Raw genomic sequence first — 18722 nt, 5'->3', positions numbered from 1 at the left:
AGGCTCGCCTACTTAACCTGAAGAGGAGAAATTTTAGATAACGGAACATTAATCGGATGCCAAGCCCACAAATATTCCAGCAATAACCTATTGATGAACCCTGATAAACCCCTCAAGGCCGATTCCTGCAATAACCTATTGATGAACCCTGATAGAACCCTCAAGGCCGATCTCCTTCGCCTTATCAGAACGAACACCACTTTAACTAATAAATGTAATTAAATAACGCTAAATATTATTTAATTACATAAAAGATAATAAATAAATAATTATTGACCTAAAGAAACTAATTTTATATTTATTTAAAAGAACAAATCTCTCCTGACGAAAGTTCTTTAGTTTAATGTATGTATTTAAGTGATATCTTAGTCTTTTTAAATACTTTAATTACTAATTATATTTTATTTATTATCTATTTAGTAAATGAATATTTTACTAGTTTCATAAATTACTCAATAAATAGTAATTAATTATTTTAAATTATTTTGTGGACTTTGTTTTTGAATTTTTATATACAAAATTAGTTTGTTTAGTTTAATATTTGCAATTAAAACATTTAATACTAATATATATAATTTATGAAGTTAATTAAAATATTTACTAATAATTATTCACTAAATAAATAATAATTAAAGTAATTAAAAAAAGGCAAAGGTATTATTTAATTACAAAAAAGAAAATACAAAAACTATTTATTGACCTAAGGAACTAATGCTATATTTAAAAAAAGAAAATAACAGACGTGTGAATTTTAATAAGTTTAACTAGAATAGCCGCTATTTAAAGATTCGAATTTATTTAAAGCGTATAGCCGTTCGGCTGGACTTTCCAAATATTTTAATATATTAAAAGCGTATAGCCGCGAGGCTATACTATTAAAACATTCGAATATATTTAACGCGTAGAACCGGTCGGCTATACGATTTTAATATTTTAATATGTTTAAGTAGTCTCGCCGGCCGGCTATACCTTTAAAATATTCGAATATATTGACAAAGTATAGCCGTGCGGCTATACCAGTTAAATATTGGAATTTATTTAAGTCGTACAGCCGCCAGGCTATACTTTCCAAATATTTAATATATTTTAAGCTTATACCCGTGCTGCTATACTGTTACAATATTCGAATATATTTAACAAGTATAGCCGTTCGGCTATACCGCATTTTAATAATTTTAATATGTTCAACGAGCATAGACGTCCGGCTATACGCTTGAAGGTTCGAAATAGTATAGCCGGTCGGCTATACTATTTAAATATTCAAATTTATTTAAAGCGTATAGCCGGCGGGCTATACTGTCCTAATTTTTAAATATATTTAAAAAGTATAGCCGTTAAAATATTTGAATATATAACGAGTAGAGCCGATCGGCTATACGCTTCAAATAAATTTATATTTCTTTCTTTATGTATTTGAAGTTAGTCTTCGATCCTTGCGGCCTCGGTTAATCTTCTACATGCCTCATGAGTCATTGAAGTTAGTCTTCGAACTTTATGTATTTGAAGTTATTCATTCAGTTCAAACGACATGCTGCTTGGAATTCGACTTTTGTAAATGTCAATCTTCGGAAGACAACGCGTGTTGTAGTTGAGGGCCAGTGTGAGGGACTTTTCAGCATCATCATACTTCCCATTCTTCTACACAACTGTTGCAGAAGAAAGCACTTTGTTTGCAAAAGAATACCCCTTTGCTAAACCCTTTGAAGAACACCCTTCACAACTTGATCTTTGTTGCCAGAAGCAATGCCTGACATGTTGGTTGCCAAAGCATTGGCATGGTTGCTAGACAACTTATGAGAATAGTTGCAGTCCCGACTTTGTCAGCCTTGTCAGCGCGCCGATTGGATTAAGGCACTCGATGCAGGATGTTGTTACCTCAGCACTGTGACATTCTGCTGGGATTAGTTTGTCATCTGCATTTAAACGGTTGACAAGTTATTAATTAGAGCACTGACCAGTTGTCTGTTTACATTGTAATGTTTGTCTCATTAGGGTTGGTTTGAAGTGAAGATCATCTCTCAGATCAGACTTCTTTGCTGTCATTGACTCATCATGTATATGATGCATGAATTGCATGCCATGGTAGCATTTCTACACAGATTTACTCATCCTCTTTCTATGGAAACAAAATTAGTAAAGCACAATTTTATAGAACTTCAAGTTTTTTACTGCAATAGATGTGAGTCAATTTTCGTATTCCTGCTAAGAAATTGCAAATCCTGACAATAGTTGCTGGAGATTGGTCATAAAGTAGATATTATTATATGGTTGAGATGCATCTCACAGACTCGCAGTGTATCTCAGCCATCCATTTCTATGCACATATACTAAATTGGGCCCTAGCAAGCCCAGCCCGGTTTTTCTTCAGTAAATGTATGCAGTAGGGAGATTTAGCCCAGCCCGGTTTTTCTTGAGTAAATTTATAGAGTAGGGAGACATTAAATTTTATGCAATAGCGCAAGGCGCTTTTAGCTCAAGTGGTTAAAAATATTTATCTTTACACCAAAATTCATGTGTTCAGATTCCCCCTCCTTATTATCGCTTGTATGAAGAAGAAGAAAAATATGATTTTGTTTGCTTGCTGAGAAATTGCAAATCCTAAAATACTTGTTAGAGATTGGTCATCGCAACTTGAGCTTATGCGGGGACAGTAAACTTGTGATGCAAAGGTTGGCCCAATTTCATGGTATCAAGTCCATCAACAGCCCTGCTTGATGCACTTCCAATTCACACTGGTAAAGCCTTTTGCACTCAGAGATCAAACTGAATTGGCAACTGCTGGATCACCCTTTCCCTATTTAGACTTATTACCCCATAAACACTCGTGATCAAAAGAAGATGAGTCAAATATCTACTTCTTATCACATTAAGATTAAATGCAGTCTGAAGGTTGCAATATGCCAAATCAGAAGACCTGCAATTATGGGTACCAAATCAGAAGACCTGCAATTATGGGCACCAAATCTCATAAATAATGAAGTATCTTTTCCATCTGTTCTGTTCAAAGCCCATATTAATTTTTTCTCTGTTTTGTACAGATAGACTTGTAATTCACTTGAACTTCCAAGTTTCAAATCCAATTAAGTTGTCGAGTAGGGTTATTACAGCGGTTAATCCCTCCCCCTTTCCCTTTGCTTGGCACCCAGGATCGAACCTCCAAGATTTCTTTCCTCCAAATGTAAAAAAAAAAAATTCGAGTTAAGTTAGATTCAAAATGCTTGGACATGTACAACTTTTTTGGGTCAACATCAAAATGCTTGGCAAAAAAAGGCACCAAAATGGTAGTAATACTAATAACAAGCTTGTGAAATACTATAAACCCACAAAAGTTGAATTGTCAATCCTTTTCTTGATTGTCCAACAATCCAACGAGTACGCTACTAGTAAAATATGATTAACTTTGGGTTTCTTTTTCCTCTCGATTATCTGAACTCTGTGTCACCTTTTCTTCCAAGTCAGCAAACCTATTGAGATCCTAAGTGTCAAAGATGTCAAAGATGTCAAAGATGTAAAATCAATCCAACTTCAATAATTGGGTGAAAACTGCATCAAGTCATGAACTCATACATAAGAAAGAGGTCATATTTCTATGGAAATAAAATCAAAGCGCGCATGCCCAATTGTTTGTCTATATTCTTTAAGTCAATATAAGCAATATGAGGTCCAGAACAATCAATTGGGCATAATTTTCCAAGATCACAAAGAATGCCAACCAGAAAGTGATGAAATTGCATGCATAATTGTATACCACACCAACCAAAATGAAACAGAGACTAATTATTTTTCTGGCTTCTTTTTTATATGGCATACTCTTATTGGTTGGCAGCCAAATGTGGCCAAGAGGCTGGACCAGTGGATTTGAGTTTTGTTGTTTGACTGAAATATATGCAAGCCCAGTGAGACCATGCATGAATTTATGCAAATCACATGTGACATACAAAGCTTTTTGTGTATCTCATTTTGCCATTGTTTTTAACAAAAAGAAGGAAGCAAACTTTGGTCCCAATTGTTTACTTAAGATGATTTGTTAGCTCATCCATTACACTGCCCACATGCTATGCTGCAGAATTTCTTGCGTAAGAACACCCACACACACACACACAAAAAAAAAAAAAGTGGCAGAAAAATGAGAAAGACAGGCAACGCATGTCTTCCGTACATAGTTCCCTGGCTTTGGAGTTCTATATTTATTTTTGGTTTTCTGCTCTTGTTTTTTGCAGTGCAGAAAAAATCTGGTGGCGGCTTTTTTTGTTTGCCTTGAGAGAATACCAGATTATTCCTATGCAGAAAATTTAGTTGCCGTCTGTCAGGATACCAGCTCCCAATTCAGATGTTCTCAGTTCGATGTGACTGGTTAATTAATATTTTCAACTCAATATATAAAGCTATTGCTTTTGTTCTCACTCATTTTGAAGAGATTACTCATGTTGACTTCTGATTTCTGGAAGTAAACACGCACGCAAAATAAGAATGCCATTGGGAAAAAGGATGTTGATTTTCTTGTGAACCGGTTTCATACTACGAGCACGAGATACAGGTGCAGGGTAAATACTCTTATTTCTAAATCTTCAGCTTTCATCAATATTGAAAATGCATATGACTAATCAATTGTCAATTAAATCTTCAAATTCACACATATTTCCATGACAAACTGTGATTGACCTCTACCATTGCCGTACAAGAGTATCTTTTGTTTTCGACGCCGTACAAGATATCATAGATTTAAAAGGGAAGAAAAAAGCAAGAAATCTTGTTCATGTATATATAAAGTAAAAGGTAGAGAATGATGAAACATTCAAAATATAAGACAATTACATCAATTAAAAGTGTCAATAAATCAAAAAAGTTAAGAAAACTTTAAATTAATTTTAATTGATGTGTTGTCCACATCATCACGTGATATACAAATGTGGTAAGAATATTATCCTAAAGTAAAAGGTAAAGAATGGTGAAACATTCAAAATACAAGAAAATACCATTGATTAATGCAAACATTAAGAATTGAAATTATTAATTAAATGAAGATAATATGGTAAATTCACATTTGTTTTATATTAAAAAAATTAAAATTAAAAGAAAAATCAAATAATAAATCCTATTTTTATGGAACACAACTACCCATTATGTTTTTTAATTTGAAAAATAAATTTTAAATTAAATTAAAAAAATCTCTCGTAGGCGCGAAAAGGCTAGTTTCTCTTTAATAGAATTAAATATCTACTTTTTATTTATTATTATTTAAATACAAGCAATAGTCTAAATTAGAGTTTCTCACACACATAATTTATGTTATGAGAGTTCAAACTTGAGACCTCTAGTATGCAAAATCGACCGAGGTCTAGTTGAGCATAAAAGGACCTTGACTTACATACAAGAGGTCTCAGGTTGAACCCCATGTCATCAATTATGTGTGAGTATGAGAAACTTTTTCCCTTGTTTAGAATGAAAAATGACATTGACTTACATAACAGAAATCTTAAGTTAAACCTCTATATCATCAATTATGTATGTATGTGTGAGAAACCCCCTCTCCTATTGTTTAGAGTCATTATCACTTGTACTGGAAAAAAATCTACTTCCTAAGTTGATTAATCAATTGACATTAGCATTCTTTAACATTAAGAAATTGACCATCTGTAGCAAACAGTCAACAATAACCAAAAAAAAAAAAAAAAAAGGAAAGAAAAGGCGGCATGACTTTTCTTGACACGTAACTTGTAACTTGCGCACGTATCCCTTGAAAGTTCGATTCTTAATAACTGCCTTCTCTTCTTCCCTCCCTCCCTCTTTCTGTTTATTGCCGTAAGTGGCTTCATTGAGCACAATTTCACTAGAAACTTTGAAACCCGAGTTCGGATCTTTAAGTTCTGCTTCTATCTTCCACTATTTTCCATTTGGGTGCTCTTCTTCTTCACCAGTTACAAAACCCATTTCAATATACACAGATTTAGTGGTACCAGACCACTGTGTTGAACTTACCATTGACTAAGAGCATTGGGGCCTGAATGGCAAGGCAAATGGACACAGAGTCGGCTTCTGTTTTACGGGGTTTTCGACCGGTGAGTGTTACTACTTTCTCTGTTTCGTTATGTTCCTATGCCCATTGTTTTGCTTTCTTTCTGTGTTTGTTTCCGGGGAAAGTAAAGTAAGCAACATGGGAAAGGAAAGAGTGAAATTTTTGAGTCTTGTGTCACCATTTTTTGTTTTTGGAAAATGGGTTTTGTTGTTTTTGATTTCAAACACTTTCAATCTTTATCATGTGTTTTCTTCCGGAATGTTCTTAGCAACCAAACGACAGATGCATTTTCCTTTTCATTTTATCACTATCTTTTGGTCTATGACTATCGATCTTATCGACTTAGACTATATCTCATTGTCATTTTTGTATTCCTGTACGAATCTGACTTGTTATTTGTGTTCGTACAATCACCGAAATTCCTCGTTTTCCATGTTACTTTTGGCTGTGATATAAAGTTTATGTTTTTCCATTTGTTTGGGTATGTTAGCTGATTCGGGACAGTTGCTAAATAATTTTTGTCGTGCTTATATGTATTGTTTTGTAAAATTATATTTTATCTATTCAAGAAAACGAAGTTGAGTTTTCCCATGTCAATCACCTTCATGGCTTCTTAGTTTTCTTTCACTGGTGCTGCATCAACCAGAATTTTTAGAGGCTTTCATCCTTAAATTCACGAATTCAATCTACCTTTATTCACCTTGTTAGTTTAGTACTTCTTCACTTCTAACTAAGTGATCCTTCTGTTTGAGCATCATCAATTCATTTGGTTGCATTGAAGACAAAGGATGTGAGAAGAACTCACAGTGTCCGAACTCCAGGATACCTGGAGTTGATTTCAACATCCACAATTGTCGGTCTAGAGAGTTTAATATGGTTGTGGACTGGATTAACTCATTATAGAGCACACATTTTGTCTAAATTCTGTTCTGCATTTATTTTCTTATTGGTTTTTCCTCTGCTTGGTTATATTAGTAAATGGAATTCAGTTCACTTTAAAATTTGCAAACATAGTAACACTTATCTTACTTGTTTTATTTGCAGAATCTGTACAAGACAACTCTATGCCTTGCTTATCAGAGCCTTGGTATTGTTTATGGGGATCTAAGCATATCCCCCATATATGTCTACAAGAGCACTTTCTCAGGTGATCTGCATCTTTATGAGGACGATCATGAGATTCTTGGAGTACTTTCTATCGTTTTCTGGACTTTGACTCTCATCCCCTTTGCAAGTACATTATATTTGTGTTAGGAGCAGATGACAATGGTGAAGGTACTTACAGTAACCTCAGTTAACTTTAGCATATCTGGGTTTGAGATTATAATTGGTTCATGTTGGACGTTTGAGATTCACTTTTAGTTTTACAGGTGGAACTTTTGCTTTGTATTCATCACTATGCCGGCACTCAAGAATGGGCCTTTTGAACACAGTTCATCCTGCACATGAACGTATATCTTCTTACTGTTCTGAAATACCTACCAAGGATACAAGAATGAGCTTACTCATAAAAGAATTCTTTGAGAAGCATAAGAGTTCTCAAATAGTATTGCTACTTGTAGTTTTCCTAGGAACTGGCATGATAATTGGTGATGGTATCCTTACTCCAACAATGTCTGGTATGATTTCCAAAATTATCTCTCTGGCCTTTCTGATTGACCCTTTCTTCAATTGAACATGGGAGTATCTTCCAGTTCATGGTTTCTCTCTGCAGTCACTGATGTTGACCTAATGAGGTTTTGTTATATATGCTGGCAGTTCTTTCTGCAGTTTATGGAATCAGAATTAAAGCTCCGGATTTACATGAGAGTAAGTGAATCACAAATAGATAAATAAAATGTTCTTTGTGTGATTCTTTCGACGTCATGGGTGTCAATTTGAAAATTTAAATCTTGTATAAGGATTTTTGCATCGGCAATACATGGAGTTGAGTTGAGGTGAATGAATATTGCGCAGCATTACTTATTGTCTGATATCATGCAATATAATTTTCACTCAATTTTTATGGAGAACTACCTTTTCTAATTGCATTTTACGTTCATACATGGCAGATTATACTGTGTTCATAGCTTGCATCATCTTGGTCGGGCTTTTTGCTCTTCAGCATTATGGGACACACAAAGTTGGGTTTCTTTTTGCTCCAATCATGTTAATATGGTTGCTATGCATTTCTGGGGTAGGCATGTACAATATCTTCCGCTGGAACCCTCGTGTTATAGGTGCTCTGTCACCCTACTATATTTATAACTTCTTTAGAAAAACTGGAAGAATTGGGTGGAGTTCCCTTGGAGGCGTTGTTCTTTGTCTGACAGGTTGGTTGATAGGAAAAAGGTTCTCTGTCGCCCTACTATATTTATTTCTAAGGCTAAAATAATATTTGTCTATGACAGGTACAGAAGCAATGTTTGCTGATCTTGGGCATTTTTCCAAACTCTCTATCCGGGTAGCTTATTCGCATATCTTAATTTGACTCTTTGAAGCATAAAACTGCTTAATAGTTGTTTAGTTGTCTTTTAAGGATTTTTGGTTGATGGACAATTTTCTCTTGCTTGTTTCTAGCGGTACCACCACATGTATAGCTGTTTTTCTTCATTCTAGCCATTTATTTATGACTTTTTTTTTTCTTTTTTCTGGCAGATTGCATTTACAGGCCTTGTTTATCCTTGCTTAGTCCTGGCATACATGGGAGAAGCTGCTTATCTCTCCAAGAACAAAATGGATATTAGTACCAGTTTTTACAAGGCCATCCCTGGTAAAGCTTGATTAATATATCTTTCTGGTGTAATGCACCAGCTAGTTGTTTTAATGAAAAGCCATTCTTCTTATTAGGGAACTAAATTTCAATTCTCAAAAGCAATGATTTCGACAAGTTTAGCTTCCACTTCCAATTTAAGGCATGTCATTATTCTTGGGTATAGCAGGCTTTAAAGTATTGGGCGATTATTTTTAATATCCATTATATCATTAGCTTTTTACTGTGTAGTAAACCTTTATTGTAGCTTCTGAATCTTTAGAAGTGTCAATCTGTGTGCATTGTTGTACCAGTTTTGGATTTCATCTGATCTCTTTTTGCTATTCAGAGGTTATGTTTTGGCCGGTACTTATTATCGCAACTCTTGCTTCTGTGGTGGGAAGTCAAGCAATAATTTCAGCTACCTTCTCAATAGTCAGTCAGTGCAGGGCACTGAGGTGCTTCCCACGTGTGAAGATCAAACATACATCAAATCAGATACATGGGCAGATATACATACCTGAGGTGAATTGGATGTTGATGATGTCATGTCTTGCTGTGGTTATTGGGTTCAGAGACACTCGTATGATAGGCAACGCATATGGTTTGTACTCTCTCTCTCTCTCTCTCTCTCTCTCTGCAGTTTTGCGTTTCTGAAATAAGCATTTTTACGCCATGTTGCATGTTCAGGGCTTGCTGGAGTGACAGTGATGTTCATCACAACCTGCTTGATGTTTTTAATTATTAGCACGGTTTGGAAGAAAAATGTTCTTCTGGCAGTCTTGTTTTTCGTAGTCTTCGGATCTCTAGAACTACTCTATATTTCTGCCTGTCTTGGTAAAGTACATCATGGAGGCTGGCTTCCCCTTCTATTCGCTCTTGTAATCGTGTCTTTGATGTCTATCTGGAATTATGGGACCATGAAGAAAGATGCATTTGAGCTGGAAAACAAGGTATCATTGGACAGGCTTCTAAGCCTTGGGCCAAGCCAGGTATAGCAAGGGTCCCTGGAATCTGCCTACTTTACTCTAATGTTGCCTTTGGACTACCTCCAATGTTTGCACATTTTGTCACAAACTTCCCTGCATTTCATCATACTCTCATCTTTGTGACCCTTAAGTCTTTGATGGTTCCAAAAGTTCCAGTTGTTGAGCGTTTTCATGTAAACCGAATTGGCCCACCAGAGTTATCCATTTTCCGGTGTATTGTAAGGTACTTTCCATAAAGTTTTTGTGGTATGAAGCTGAACTTCATCATGTTTTGCATGAAACTGAATTTTGATTCTTAAATATTCTGAATCAAGAATAGTTCTTGAAATTCTTTAATGCTGTTATGAATCAGGTATGGATACAAGGAAGTGAGAGATTGCTACAACTTTGAAACCCAACTGATTGAAAAGGTGGCAGAGTTTTTGAAACAGGAGAGTACTATTGAAGACATGACAGTTAGAGGGCAGTCACCAAACCATATATCTGCTGCAGTGGGAAACGAGGTTTGTCATGACATTGCTGAGCAGCAGAGGAAGGAGGTTAGTGGGGGCAGTGGTGAGCAGTGGAGTAACACAGGGTTTCAAAGTTTGGGATCCTGTCAGGAAATGAAGAAACTCATGGAGGCACGGGAAGCTGGTGGCGTGGCCTACATGATGGGCAATCCTTATATTGTGGCAAGTGGGGTATCACCATTCCTGAAGAAGTTTGCCATTAACATTGTCTATGGTTTTCTGAGACGGAATTGCAGGCGTCCAGCAATTGCACTTGGAGTTCCACATACCTCACTGCTTGAAGTGGGAATGTTTTATCAGGTGTAACTATAGCATGTAGTAAATAAACTCAGAGGTAAGAAAGGAGGTTGACAGAGAAAAGTTCTTTTCTTTACCAGGCTTTTTATTTGATGAAATAGAAATGCAGTTGATATGGGGCATTGACAGGATGTTTATGGTTAGGAAATATAGGGAAAAATGTGCTTAGCTGTGTATATGCAAGTTGTAATCTGATCATAGGAAACTTAAAATGAAGTGCTAACAGTCAACACTCTTATGTACTTCACGAGATATATATAATAAACAAGAAAAATGTTTTAGCAAAAAACTCATGTACATGGTGTTTTCCTTTTGTAACTTATTTACACTAACCTTCTCCATGTTCCATTGGTTTATAAGAGGAAGAACTTAATGATACATTTTCTCAGGCATATAAGTCCCCGACTCCCCAACCCGGGTGTTGGGACCAGAGACCTACACTTTGATTCTAAACTTGGCAGCTAGGACCCTGTTGAAGAATATGAAGTCCCACAAGTTTGATTCTAAACTCAGATTCAAATTTTCAAACCAAACAAACTCCTTTTCTCATTCCAGTCCATTCCACAACCAAACACCCACCTTAGAGTTTGCGTATGAAAATTGGACACCCAATTAAGGATTGATGATAATAAATTTGGTAATATAAAAATTGACAAATAACCATATAAATATGGTATTATATTGTATGGCTATGGAGCTGCAACATATCCTAGTTAACTTGAAACTTAATTTGATAGCCTAAGGTCCAACTGCCTGGTGATGAGAAGTCAATTGTGTGACCACAAATCACTCCCTTAAATCAATGCCTTATAGGGGCAGCCTCACACTTGTTGCCTGTCAACTTTTGGGGTTTGCGTTTCGTTAACAAATTATATAACATCTTCCACTATATCAACCTTAGTGCACAGAACATATTTTCTCAGGCATTTCTCTCTCTCTCTCCTTCTCCAAGCAAAAGGCAGGCTCTATGTATTATTTCTCTTTAGCTGCCTATAGCATTTTCTTCAATGCATCTAGATATCTACTTATTCTTGCTGTAATTCTTTTGGCTTCACTTTATGTGTTCTTGGCCATAGAGAAAGCCAAAATCTTTCATGAACTGGCAGCTTTGGCTTGTAAGCAAGAAGGCAGGAACTTGGTTCGTCTGCAGTTTCAGGAGACCTCTGCATATAATCATTCAAATCGCTCATATTACAATGATTTTCGAGACCGGTGAGATGATATTGATTAGAAGATCTAAAATCGTCATGTCAACCATGAAATCTTATGTAACAATCATACACAAGTAAATTGTAGTTCTTTTGGGGGCTTCAGTTAGTAAAATTATTGTCGGTTCCAAAAGGAAAATATTGTATATCAATTATAATATATGATTTGCTTAATACATCTCTATTCTGGGCTCCACTTCAAACCCATTTGCTAGATTTGATTGGGAACTTGCAGTTTTGGAATTTGTCATTATAGAAGGCCCCATACTTTTGAGACTGGCTTTATGGACCTCACCAATGGGTCACTATTTGGTGTGGGTTGTCCCAGGTGAGCCACTAGAGTCTATCTCTGGTGAGTATCATTTTACTACCGGCATGATCAAAGTTTGACTTCAATCATACCATTTCTTGGGTTGAAACAAATAAAAACCTTTGCTACATGAGCAATATGGCATACCCGCGAACGCCTTATTCTCAACTGAAGAGATTTTTGGGTGTTATTGGTTATACACGCTCTTTAATAAGTCACGTGATGAGAGAGATAGATTCACAGATACATACAAAAATCATCGTTAATTGTGGTAAAAGAGATATTTTGGAATCCCAATGAAGTAATCTGTTGACGTATCATTTAACAACTTTCAATGGTTAGATAGATGGGAGATATTTTAATACCAAAACAATTTTGTCAAGGAGAGAATCTAAGTACTCAGCATGACTAATGAATTTTCCATGGCTCCTTATTTGAAAATGAAAATTTTCTTTATTTTCAGACAAAATTTTATGATCATATCAAGCTACTTGTATTTAAGTTTTCACAACATGAATGTTATTCGAGATAACCTTAAAAAATAATAATAATAATAATAACATGCAAAGAATATTAGGGCACTTATTTAATTCATAATGACCGTTGGAGCTTGCCACTCCAAGGGGACAAACATGGAATTTCAGACGTCATATGTCTGATAATCGGAAAAATTCCTAGCCGTTACAACAGCTCGCGATCTCGTGAATACCTGCATACTCTAGGGGCAATTTTGGAATACAGCATTCAAATTATTCAAAGTTCGACCGTTATAAGACTAGAAAACCTCGCGACCGTTTCAAAAAAAACACAACTCAGCCCCAACTCTCACTCTCTTTATCTATACAAATCCATGGCCGACGAGAACGCAAACCAGTCAATCATGGAGCCAAAATCATGGCACCCTCTTCACCAAATCGCAGAGTCTCCAAGCCACAAGCTTCTGCTTAAGCAATGGCTGAAAGAAGAAGAGCTAATCCTCAACAGGGTCTCCCTGAAAGAGAACCAAATCGACTCCATTCGCAAAGAGATCACAATGCTCTTCATATTCTTCTTCCTCTTCCACTCCACAGCTCTCATCCTTCTCTTCAGTTCCTCCTCGAGGGACCCACATGGGTTCGCGTGCCGCCGGTCTTGGATCCCGTCACTCTGTTCTCTCTGCTTCTCTCTGGGGATCATTTGGGCCATAAGGTACAAGACTGACATGGAAGGTCACTTGGAGAAGCTTCTGGAGAGAGAAAAAGAGGATAAAAATCTTCTTGGTAAGTGCATCGAGGAGTTGAAGAAGAAGGGTTTGGAATTTGATTTGTTGAAGGAAGTTGATGCACTTAGGAGGGCCAAGAGTTTGAGAGTTGAAGCTAAAGAGGTGAGGAAGTGGTCTGCTAGGGACTTTGTAACTTTGTTTTTCTTCACCATGTCTTGCTTTGTGCTTGTTATCACAAGGGCTATTTTGTGTAACTAGGAGTTTGACAAATGGGGTAGATTTTGGGATTGGATTGGTTGGTTCTTAGATTCATGTTCTATTTTGGGTTGGATGGGTTTTGCCAGAAGATTTTGGATTCTGTCAAAGAATTGGTGGTGGGATAAATTGGAAGCAAAATGACTGCAGAATGTTTTGTTCTGCTTATTTGTAATTTGAGGAATTTACAATGACGTAGTTATGAAGCAAATTTGGATGACTGCTTATGTTGTTGGCCTTGGCATGTTCGTTATAATTTGTTTGTTGTTCTTGGATTCATTATAAGATTACTGTGATTGACGATCATTAATTAGTTTGATCCCATTTTAAAATTAACCTCAATGCTTTAAAAGAGGCAAAATGCCTCAGCAAACACTTCAAGTTTGATGGCCAACAAGTCAAACAAGTTGAAGCATCACATCTGGTCTATTTTTTTTTTTATTGGAACCTGCGAGGAGAAAATTATTAAAAAGAAGAAGTAAACAACAGAGTATAACTTACCAAACTCAACAAAACCAACTCCAAGGATGGGATCAAACTAAACACACAAAATCAACGAAAGCGAAACATGGAAAAACTCACTAAATCTTTACCATAAGCGGTAGAGCCCACGAAGGTAAGGAATCCCACCAGTAATAGGCAGGATTATCATCACCAAAATTTGTTAACATACATGCGACACAATTACCTTCCCATAAATATGAGTGCAAACAAAATTCATCTGCACAGGGAAGCCCAAATCTTAATTCATTGCAATGCAATAAAAAATCACCACAGATCCAAGGATGAATATGAGGCTTCCAAATAAGAGCACAACTCAATGGAAACCTTGAGAGAAACCAAACTTTGCCCAAATTGATAAGCAAGTGAATCAATCGGTACTTAACCATTACGTTCTAGCTAGTACCCAATTGAAATATAGATGAATAAGTCCCAAAGGCACCTGCTAAAGTTCCAAATACAATTAGTCCTACTATGCCTAATAGCTTGTACTTCCAGCTCCTATAGCAAATTCTGCAATAGATGAATAAGTCCCTAAGACACCTGCTAAAGCTCCAAATACAATTAGTCCTACAATGCCTAATAGTTCGCAGTTCCAGCTCCTATAGCAAGCAGAAAGCTTGAGATAGCACATGCATGGGATAATGAACGAAACCGAAACAGTAAATATTGAGCCGACAATCGCCGTGAGGGTCTCATAGTAGGGGAAGACATAGGCTATCATAGTGGAGATGACCAGTAATGCCATCCGTATAAGCAGTTTAACAGGTCTCCAATTTTTGTAGTCTTTCTGAAAGTCCACTTTCAATGGCATCAGCTACTGGGATTACTATCGCGGCGATTGTCGGCTCAATATACCACCAGCTACTGGGGTTGCAATATGCAACGGCAGGGTGCCCAAGCCACAAGGATTAGTTATGGCTGTTGGGTTTTCTTTTTTCCTTTTTCCTGAATTTTTAGTTTTCTATTTTAATTTTATTAGAAGTTAACTCTGTTATATGAGGAGTTGAGTAAATGGACAGGCGTCATGCAATTATATAGGGGACAGAGAGGGGATAGGTAAAATGGGGACCGAATGGCTTCTAGCCTAGCCCATCATCAATTATTGCTTAATGGGGTTGCTTTTTCCTTTTTCATTTTTCATACAAATGATATTCAAACGTAGCACCTCGGGTGTAAAGGTAAATACTTTTAATCACTTGAGTTACAAGCCTTGTTAGAGTTAGCTTTGTTTTTAGGAAGAGTTCTCTTTTGCTAGACTGTATACTTTGGTTTTAGCCTGAACTTTTCCAAGTTTACTTTTGTACTTGCTGGGATCAGTTCATTCAGCTTGAAAGCAGCCAATCCTAATTGGAGAGTATGGTATTTTCTTTGCTGAATGCTGCATCTGCAATCTACTCAAATCCCAAAAGGAAACTAACCATTTCAGAGTAGTTGAATTAGGAGGAAACGACAGAGAGAGCAATAATGGTAACCATATTCAAGCAATGGGAAACACGTAGGCACAAGGTATACAAGCCTCTGTCTGGTCCAGACTAGGGTTTGTAGTTTATGTTCTCTCTGTATCTTCCTTGAATTCACCTCATTGATTGCTTGGAAAAGCCATTAATATTTACAGGGTTTTGATGGAAATACCCATTTAATGTCGGTATTTTAGGTGGATGAGATATTTGATGAAAATACAATAAGTTGGTCACGTGATGAAATTTTATTAGATGAAGGACCACATTGATTTATTTGAGAATTTTGAAAACTAAAATAAAAACTTTGAAAAAATTCACGGACACTAGTGATAAAAACCCACATTTATAATAAATAAATAATGCAGTTCAGAAACCAGAAATCTAAGGATACTTTTGAATTGAGATGATGAGAAACTAATTGTATATTCTCGTAAGTCAAGAAATCTCATCTTTATCCACCACCCACCAGGTTCATAGTCATTTGATGAGACCATGCTAGATTGTGCTCATTATTCATGTAAGCCATGTGATGGATTATTGTAGTGTGATATATTATATTTTCAATGCTAAAATGTGTAAGTGTGACAATTTCTTGGTAGACTGAAGTTCAATACAATTATTCAATACTCTTGAACAAGTTCTGCAATCGATGAGTAAGTCCCTAAGACACCTACTAAAGTTCCAAATGCAATTATTCCTACACTGCCTAATAGCTTGTAGTTCCAGCTCCTATAGCAAGCAGAAAGCTTGAGATAGCACATGCAGGGGAGAACGAAGGAAACCGAAACAGTAAATAGCGAGCCGACAATCGCCATGAGGGTCTCATAGTAGGGGAAAACATAGGCTACCGCTGTGGAGCTGACTAGCAATGCCATCCTTATAAGCAGTTTAACAGATCTCCAATTCTTGTAATCTTCTGAAAGTCCACCTTCAATGGCATTAGCTACGGGGGTTACCATCAACGCATATCTCGCGATTGGAATAAGTAGAATGGTGTATATTGCAACTCTTGCACTCACTTCTGTTGTTGGTAGATTCAAAGTGATCTGCGATTCGACACCATCTCCATACATGAGATAGCCCGTGACTGCGGTTACCATGCAAGTGATGGTTATGAGTAGAAAGCTAAAGAACACAACCTGCATATCAATCAACAAAGGATTAGGTTATTAAAAGTAATTGAAGTAAAATGCCTATCATATCATCAAATCTTTATGCGCACTACATTAACATTCGTCTAACAAAAGAACATTACACTATATAGGCCGATTTTAAAGTAGACATACGCAAATTTTGCAAAGACTTCCACAGTCCTTTTGTTTGGCTCAATGGGGTTCTGTTCTAGTTTTGAAATCGAAGGATGGCTCAAAATCAAACCCTCATCGCACTAATCACCAACTGGAATTTGGATTAACTACCGAAACCCCTTCCATGCCCATAAATTTTGCGAATTCCTTATCTTTACATCCATATACATACATAACACATACATATTTTTAATCTCTGTTTCATACTGGAAATTATTTTGTCTATATCCTGCATACCTTGCTGAACTGATTTTTATCTCGCATAGAAATGTATATTGAAGGGATGATTGCATGTCCTGCAAAGCAAAAAATATACAAGCTCACAGCGGTGGGAAGGCCCCCCGCATTTAACAAGTCTCCACTGGCATGATACCCAACACCTCCAAATGCACCAACACACACAATGGAACCAACAATGATAAGGCAACAGAACACCCCAGTGGCCGAAACATAGGACAATATACTCATCTCAGTGATCAGCATTGTGGGCAAGATGATCAAAGCTGTAATTAACACAAATGACTGTCTACCACAGATTAACAACGACCCGAGCTTGATCCCGAATTTCGGAAACAGCTTATACAAGCTATCACTTTCTAATATTATGAGGCCTACGGCAACCAGATACAATTCTGTGCTCAAAATAATTAAGACTATGATTCTGGCCGTTTTACCAAAGGCACGCTCAGCAATGTCAAGGTAGCTCGTAATTGATGGATCAGAATCCATGCATTTCTTTAGCAAGATGGCTGTGTAGAAGGTGATAATGGAAATTAGAAACAAGAGCACCAAGCTTAGCCACCCTCCCCTTGAGAGGGCATAAGGAAGTGTTACAAGACCAGCACCTGAAAAATTAATCAAACAAGGGTAAATAAATTGTAATAGTCCTCCAAAATAGAAACACAATAACATGAGAGTGAAACAAATTTAAATAAACTACTCACCCAGGAAAGCATTTGTTCCATTAAAGCAAGCTTTCAAGAAGCTGGATCCTCTGCTTTGAGTTAGTGGAGTTCTTAACTCATTTGACATGGTTTCTTATGTTGGAGAGAGAGAGTATCTCGGAGGCCATAACTTCTGAAATTATGAGTGTATATATATGTATATATAGAGCTTCTATTGAGAGATCCTTTAAATAAGCTTATTTGAGAAACACCTCTTGTAGAGCCCATTTAGCATTGTATTTTACTAATTTCAAACCGTCTATTTTGTAGATATTCATACAAAGATCATCTCTACAAAAAATTACTTGAATCCGATATCATTTGACTACTCAATTGAATTATTGAAATTTTAGTATTTTTTTGAAACACCGTGTTCATTGTCTAATTTTTTACAAGGATGATCTATGAATGCAGGCTTAAAAAATAGATAATTTGGATCGTTGAAAAAATATTTGTAAGGGAAATTATGATAAATTGATAATGTTGATGCTTATGTATAGCTTCAGTAGTGATTAATTTTGGGATTTCTGGGAACATGATCATTAATAAGTTTATTGCATTTGTTGGACTAGCTACCCTAGCTTAAATGGCTTATCACTGTCTACCTAAATTTATCATCATATGCATAAATACAGTGGGCCTTGGACTGTTGTCTCAATGTCTATGTCATGTCCAGCTGGGTGTCCATGCATATGCATGATGCATCACATTCACGTGTGCCCTAATAACTCATATGGAATCTCTGTCTTGTCCAGACCAGGGTTTATTGCCCTTGTCTTGTACTGTGTTTATAGTTCTCTTTGTTTCGTCCTTGATTTCACCTTCAATGATTGCTTGGAAAAAGTCATTAGTATTAATAATAAGCCACATAAACAATGCGGTTCAGAAACAAGACATTCCTTTCGTTTTTTTTTAGGAAATTTGGAAAATTGGCCGTTGCTGTCCCCAAAATGCCTTTTTGATTCTTGGAGCTTTCTCCATATCTACC

The 18722-nt window shown here is 36.4% G+C and overlaps 3 protein-coding genes across 3 annotated transcripts; 2 read left to right on the top strand and 1 right to left on the bottom strand.

Moving 5' to 3' along the window:
- The first annotated feature begins 5863 nt into the window (after nt 1–5863).
- Nucleotides 5864–10667, top strand: LOC103325703 (putative potassium transporter 13). The gene is given in 12 exon segments (XM_008227884.3): nt 5864–6059; nt 7061–7238; nt 7241–7291; nt 7387–7635; nt 7775–7825; nt 8068–8328; nt 8407–8459; nt 8654–8768; nt 9097–9351; nt 9438–9734; nt 9737–9959; nt 10089–10667. Coding segments are annotated over 12 exon segments (2253 nt in total). The 5' UTR covers nt 5864–6005; the 3' UTR covers nt 10555–10667.
- Nucleotides 10668–12846: 2179 nt separating this feature from the next.
- LOC103325705 (uncharacterized) lies at nt 12847–13746 on the top strand. Its single transcript, XM_008227886.2, has one exon. It carries the CDS (start codon nt 12914–12916, stop codon nt 13520–13522), a length of 609 nt encoding a protein of 202 aa, XP_008226108.2. The 5' UTR covers nt 12847–12913; the 3' UTR covers nt 13523–13746.
- A 2245-nt stretch (nt 13747–15991) lies between these two features.
- Nucleotides 15992–17871, bottom strand: LOC103325776 (amino acid transporter AVT1I-like). Its single transcript, XM_008227960.2, has 3 exons — nt 17735–17871; nt 17028–17635; nt 15992–16622 (listed from the first exon to the last, which is right to left on the bottom strand). Exons 1-3 carry the CDS (start codon nt 17820–17822, stop codon nt 16104–16106), a joined length of 1215 nt encoding a protein of 404 aa, XP_008226182.2. The 5' UTR covers nt 17823–17871; the 3' UTR covers nt 15992–16103.
- Nucleotides 17872–18722: the final 851 nt, after the last annotated feature.

This window comes from Prunus mume, linkage group LG3, assembly GCF_029339155.1.
Source record: "Prunus mume cultivar Tortuosa linkage group LG3, ASM2933915v1, whole genome shotgun sequence".
In the NCBI taxonomy this organism is placed as follows: Eukaryota; Viridiplantae; Streptophyta; class Magnoliopsida; order Rosales; family Rosaceae; genus Prunus; species Prunus mume.
This window is presented reverse-complemented; position numbering and strand designations above follow the sequence as displayed.